This window comes from Limulus polyphemus, unplaced genomic scaffold, assembly GCF_000517525.1.
Source record: "Limulus polyphemus unplaced genomic scaffold, Limulus_polyphemus-2.1.2 Scaffold1679, whole genome shotgun sequence".
In the NCBI taxonomy this organism is placed as follows: domain Eukaryota; kingdom Metazoa; phylum Arthropoda; class Merostomata; order Xiphosura; family Limulidae; genus Limulus; species Limulus polyphemus.
Genome location: NW_013667289.1, coordinates 129,482 through 135,820, shown reverse-complemented (window position 1 = coordinate 135,820; position 6,339 = coordinate 129,482). Strand labels below are relative to the sequence as shown.

At 31.4% G+C, this 6,339-nt stretch overlaps 1 protein-coding gene across 1 annotated transcript in view; it reads left to right on the top strand.

Annotated features, from left to right (window-relative positions):
* The window catches only part of LOC106464536, a 65,375-nt gene that overhangs the window by 32,138 nt on the left and 26,898 nt on the right, over positions 1–6,339 (top strand). The window contains exons 4-7 of the mRNA XM_013924681.2: positions 117–299; positions 921–1,043; positions 1,392–2,026; positions 5,158–5,922. Of these exons, the coding sequence (XP_013780135.2) occupies positions 117–299; positions 921–1,043; positions 1,392–2,026; positions 5,158–5,922 (1,706 nt within the window). The remainder of the gene's footprint in view (positions 1–116; positions 300–920; positions 1,044–1,391; positions 2,027–5,157; positions 5,923–6,339) is intronic.

Below are 6,339 nucleotides of genomic sequence, written 5' to 3'. Positions count from 1 at the left end.
AATCTCTTTCACGTTTCACAATGAACACAATTTTCGTGATATTCATAACCTACTGATAGCAGTTCCAAATGGTCTCTCTTGTTAATAACATTAGATTTGGTGTATGTCTTCCACAGGTATAACCAGGGTAGGTCGGACTGATGCTTCTACTCCACAGGATATACTTGTTAAGGGTACTGGAATTGAGTCAGAACACTGCTACCTTGAAAATATTGATAGCTTAGTCAGGTTGTACCCTTTAGCAGAAATGGTTTCTGTGGATGGGATGAGAATTTCTGAACCCACACGCCTTGCACAAGGTGAACTTAAAGATTTAATAAATACATTGTATACTTTTGTGTCAATACTTTGCAAAACATTTAACTTTATCAACTGTAAAGTGTGTTTTCTTACATATAATGTATTCCATCTGTTCATTAGTATTAGTTTAATTATAGTACAAATGTGTTTAACTGTTTTTCTTAAGTTGTATATTAACTTTGCCACTGAAAACCATATATTAAAGAAAGCTTGTCCAACCAAAAGACAAAGCCTAAAGGTCCTGTGTATTTGTTTTCTGAGCTGTTTATTATTATATTTTTTACAGAAAACAAAGGATAGAAAATTAGCTTTTTTAAGTTAAAAAATTTGATGCCCCATCGTTCACAATAAATGTGAGAAAATTTCATGTTAGTAAATGTATACCTTGAAAAACCAAACCAATATAAAGAAGAGGCTGTAGTAAACTTTCACAGGTTTTCTTGAACAGAATAACAGTGCATTTCATGTATTTTTTTTTAGATTTTACTAAAATACAGCAACTTTTTAAATTAAAAACAACATTTTTTTTTTATAAACCCTTGAGTAATATATTTACAAAAACTGATTTAATGTGTCACTTTGATAATTGAATTTTGAAATACTGTTTTTGTGGTTATTAGGGAGTATGATATGTTTGGGGAGATCAAATTTTTTCCGGTTTAACCATCCTCAAGAGGCTCATGAAATGAAAAAAAAGTATCCAAACATAAGGGTCTCAGTAGTGCCAAATGCCGTTTCACCAGGTACGTAACCACTAACCAATGGGGTAATAACCCACCAGGTACGTAACCACTAACCAGTGGGGTAATAACCCATTTTTCTTTTGTATTGTAATTTTTGTTACAGATGTATTTGATGCAAAATTGTTTGTTTATTTTGGTTACTTTAGTAGAAAACGTCCTTTTGTTTTTTTTACAAAATTTGTTTAAAGTTCATATTGCATAGTCTGTTTTGTTGTATAAAAAGTGTTATATCTTTGTGAGAATGTTTTTCTTTGCATAAAATTAGTTCCTATTTATTTATCCTCATACATAACCATTATATTGCTTTTAAGAATGACTAATAAACAAGTTATGATAAACCTTTTCCAGTGCCTGAATATTTAGAAACTGAGGAAAAATATGCATATAATAATCTGAGGTCAGGTGATTATCAGTCCTCACTTAATTACCTCAACACATCAACAGATTTGTCGGCACCTTTTAAACATTATGAGAGTGATCCTGGAGAAAGTCTTGACTTTGTGGAGAAAGTTTCTAAGTTTGAATTTATGATTCGCAATCCAAGTGAACCACAGACTTCACAAGATACTCCTCGGTGGCTAGTACGAGAAGGTATTCGAATCCCTTCTTCTGGAACACAAAAAGCTACAGACTCTAATGGTAATTACAACAATAACTTTTATGCCTCTCCTGCTCTACGTAGTCGCAGCTTACCCCCAAGTCCAGTGCTTAAGAACTACAAGGAGTCTGTCTATTGTAGAATAAACCAAAATATGTCACCTACCACATATGGTTATTCAGTCCACACAATGAGTGCCAATTCTGAAGTCCATAATAGTTCGCTTTCCCCAACACACCTTGTAGGAACGTCAAAAAATATCTCACCAGTTAAAACACGGATATTTAGTTGTTCTTCAAACACTCTTCATGATGGGAGGTTTCATCATCTAAGTGCTGAGAATTTGAGGTCTCGAGAAGAAGAACTTGAACAGTTACATCTGAAAGTAAGCTATTAAAATTTTTCTTTGCAATTTAGTATTGTAGATGTACACCATTATTTGTGAAGTAAAATGTTCACAAATTCATATCTGGAATTGCTATCAGGCCAAAAAAAGTATTTATTTTTTTAACCAAATCTTCGTAAAGAAGAATTGGAGTAACATTTCATATGTATTAAGAAAATGAATTCATTAATAAATCATATACTTTTTTTGTAAGTCCAGTATTGTTCTATTAGCAGCATTTACAGATGAACTGTGAATGAAGCAGTACAAAAAGTTTATTTACACTTTTTTGGAAATGATTACTATCTTCAGCATACTAGTACTGAATACAGTATCTTCCATGGTGATCATGTTTTTGACTATATCCTTGCAGTAAGGCTTTTCACAAGATCAACCTTCTTCGGAGAATAGCTAAGTCGATGCTGTCCATTTTCTAGTATGCAGTTTCTGATTAGTGCCTTAAGAACAAAAAACTCAAAAGTCTTTTGGAGCTACATTAGGGATTTGACAGGAATGTGGACAAACAAGATTTCTGAGATTTTGGTTTCTTGTCTTTCTTGTTAAAACAACTGTTCATTTTAAGGGTTAGCTGGAAGATTATGAAATTCTGGCTTGTAAGTCTTGACATCTTCGTTTGTTATCTTGTTAATCCTAGCAAGAAATGTGCCGAGATTTGCTACAGTGGCACTTTGAATTGAAGGGTTCTCTTTCATAATCATAGCCTTCAGATTTGATCATTGACTTATGATATGTTTTTGTAGCCCATTACTGTCCTATACATATTGCTATGTGAGCTTTTTTTTCCCCTCTTTGTGGAGAACATTGTAAACATCCTTAATGAAAATGTTCAATTTTTTGGCTCTGTATCATTTAACATTATTGCAATATAAATATTTCTCTTTTTAAAACTACTCAGACACTATTAAATGTTTGGAGGCAATTTACCTGACTGGTTTGTTTTTATGTTATGTGGGACAGATGCCTATTTATCATGTGATCTTAACACTTGCAAGGAAATGGTAACTAACTTTCCTGCATTAAAATAACCTGTGAAGGCTTTCACATTTTATCTTGTTTCTGAAGTTCTTTGAAATGGGATAGTTCTTTCAGCATTAAAAATTATAGTGAAATATTAACTATTATAGTTAGTAGTATAATAAGTAGAATAACTTGTTTCGTTTGAAAGCTAGCAACTAAAATTTAAAGTATTTGTTGCAATTCATCCCAAGCTATTTTGATGAAGTGTCAAAAATAACGGTGATTGTCCTTATCTTCTCATAGGTCTGTCCTGTTATAATAATACAAAAAAAAATTAATAATCTAATCAGTTATTGAAGGTTTTGTTTATGGAAGAACAAAGATTACCTTAACAAGTAGAATATAATACTTAAAATACTGTGAACAAATTAGAATCTTTGACAATTGCAAAGAAATAGTGACATTCTATGTGACAAAAAACAATTATGGTCAACATTTCATGTAAACAACTTTTATAAATGTCATTTAGCCAAAATGTTGCCCACATATTTTTTTTTCCTTTACATAGATTTTAATTATTATTCAAATTTGGCTTAATTGTTGACCTCATATTCTTGTTTCATTACAACAGCTTTAACTGTTTTTTTAATTTCATATTTTATCGAGCTTTATCTACATTTTTTTGTTGTTGTTGTTAAACATATGATATTGTGGAATATTCATCATTTTTTTTATCTTAAACTTCCTAGGTGTTTCGACAGACTCAAATAAAGTTGAATGTAAAGTGTTACATGTGATCTTACTTCACATCAGTGTGAAGAGTTACCATCATTTGCTCAGAATACACTTGAGGGACAAAAATATTGGCCAAATATTTGTACATTTAAGCTAAAAATAATACTTTGTATTTCCTACACTTTGAAAATTTATGATTATTTTTGAAGAAAAAAAAATATTTACACCAAATTAACTTAATTTTAATGAATTTTGCAGATATTTTTTTACTGATTTAATTAAAGTCTTACAATCATTATTTGCTTGTGGATATTTACCAATAAAAATTACAAAATTTAAAACTTTCTTGCATTTATAGATTTTGATAAAAGCAACTCTTTTAATTTTTTTTTCATTGGTATCAAATCTGCTCTTATTGAGAAGAATATTGATAGCAGACTGTGTGATAACAATATGTTACTCTCAAATAAATGTGTTGTTTCCGGTGATTAAACGTCTTACATGGCTGTGTTATTTGAGTGTGTTGCACTGGCAGTGTGATAATTGTAGTTTTCTAAGTGTGTAATTATTATGGAACTTACAATTTATTATTGATCGTGTAGAAAGAGTTTCTGTTATTGCATGATATATTCCATCTAATATAACCAGTTATTTTCTTCACGTTCTTTCAGTTATGATTAAATTCTCCGTCTTTCTCAACTCTGAAATGAGAGGAGAAGGTGTTTGTTTTTGCATTGTTGGCATTTTTTAATTCAAACTAAAGAAAAAAAGTATTTATATTGTTTATTTCAGTTGGCTTATTTATAGAAGTCAATTGATATATTACAATTTGCCTTGTCTACTTTTAGAGTATATTTGACTTTAGTTTTTTCTGTCTTATCTGTTAATTACTAGTTTAAAGTAATTATTGGAATGATTAACATTGAGTAGGTACAACGTAAAGAAGTCTCAATCTACAAGTTACTTTCCATCTTTCCTGTAGAATTTTGTCACTTGTTTGAAGTTGAAACATAGCTTCATATTTTGTGTCAAATGAATGTTTTCCCAAATAGAATGAATTCTTTTCAATCACTAAAAACACTGTATTCAATATTTTAAATGTATAGTTATTAAACGAATATTAGATTTCAGATCACTGTGTAAGACTTAAAGTATGCTTATTGGATGTCAGGTTATTTTATTATGTTTTTGTTTAAAATCTTTATGTAACCAACTGTAAACTTTCATGAAGAAGAGATACACTTCTTCAAAATTGAATCAATCCTTACATTATCACCTTGCATAGGATGGTGAATCTCTTTCAACAGTTGATTTGATTAACTTACCAGAATTCAAAAAAAGTATTGGAATTGGTGTAAGTTTGTAGAAACACTGTTTTGACATCAAAAGTGTAAGTTAATATTTATTTTGCTCTGCAGGCAGTAGAAGAGCGTAGGAGAGAAGAGGAAGAACAACGTCAAGAAAAAGTAAGACTTGAAGAAATTTTAATTATGTGTGCAGAATATGAGCGCCAGTCTAAAAAAGAAAATGAAATGAGTGAAAAAGAAGAAAACGGAAAATATCAAGTGTGTTACGATCCCAATTCATGTGATTCTTCGAAATTACATGCTGTGGAGGCCTGTACTACTAAGCAAAGTCCTCTAGTTAAAGAAAAGGTGACAAAGTCCATAGAAATTGGCATCATGGAACCACAAAGGTCAGGGCAAGCTTCTGTACAAAAAGATAGTGACCTCTCACCACTTCACTCCCCACCTGTTCAAAACAGGATCAAAACGAATGGATCGCTGCCACGTGATCGATCTAACTACCTTACGTCTCCGTCGGGGGAGCCTCATAATAGTAGAGGTATATACAGTGACACTGTTGTAAATGGAAATCATAACTCACTTAATTCATTCTCTTCAGAAGATGAATTAAGCTACATCTTAAATCCAGGATCAAAACACATACCTTTGAGTCCAAAAGAGGCTTATTCCAATAACATTAGCTCTTGCACTTCATCCACAGGAACGACATCATTGATATGTCCTCAGTCTCCTAGAAACAAAATTCGAACTGTTCTTGTTAAAGACAGATTTGTGTGGAATGATCCTGAATACTACAATAAAGTTGAGAAGAACTTGGCTAATGTTTTAGAAACCAAACTAGATGTGACAAATGAAATTCAGTTTCCAACAATTTCAGTGAGTAGTTGTTTTGAGTAAACAATTTACTATGTTGACAGTGCTTGATAGGATATTGTATCATGTTGACAATGCCTGATAGAATAATGTATCATGTTGACAATGCCTGATAGAATAATGTATCATGTTGACAATGCCTGATAGAATAATGTATCATGATGACAATGCCTGATAGAATAATGTATCATGATGATAATGCCTGATAGAATAATGTATCATGCTGACACTGCCTGATAGAATAATGTATCATGTTAACAATGCCTGATAGAATAATGTATCATGTTGACAATGCCTGATAGAATAATGTATCATGATGACAATGCCTGATAGAATAATGTATCATGATGATAATGCCTGATAGAATAATGTATCATGCTGACAATGCCTGATAGAATAATGTATCATGTTAACAATGCC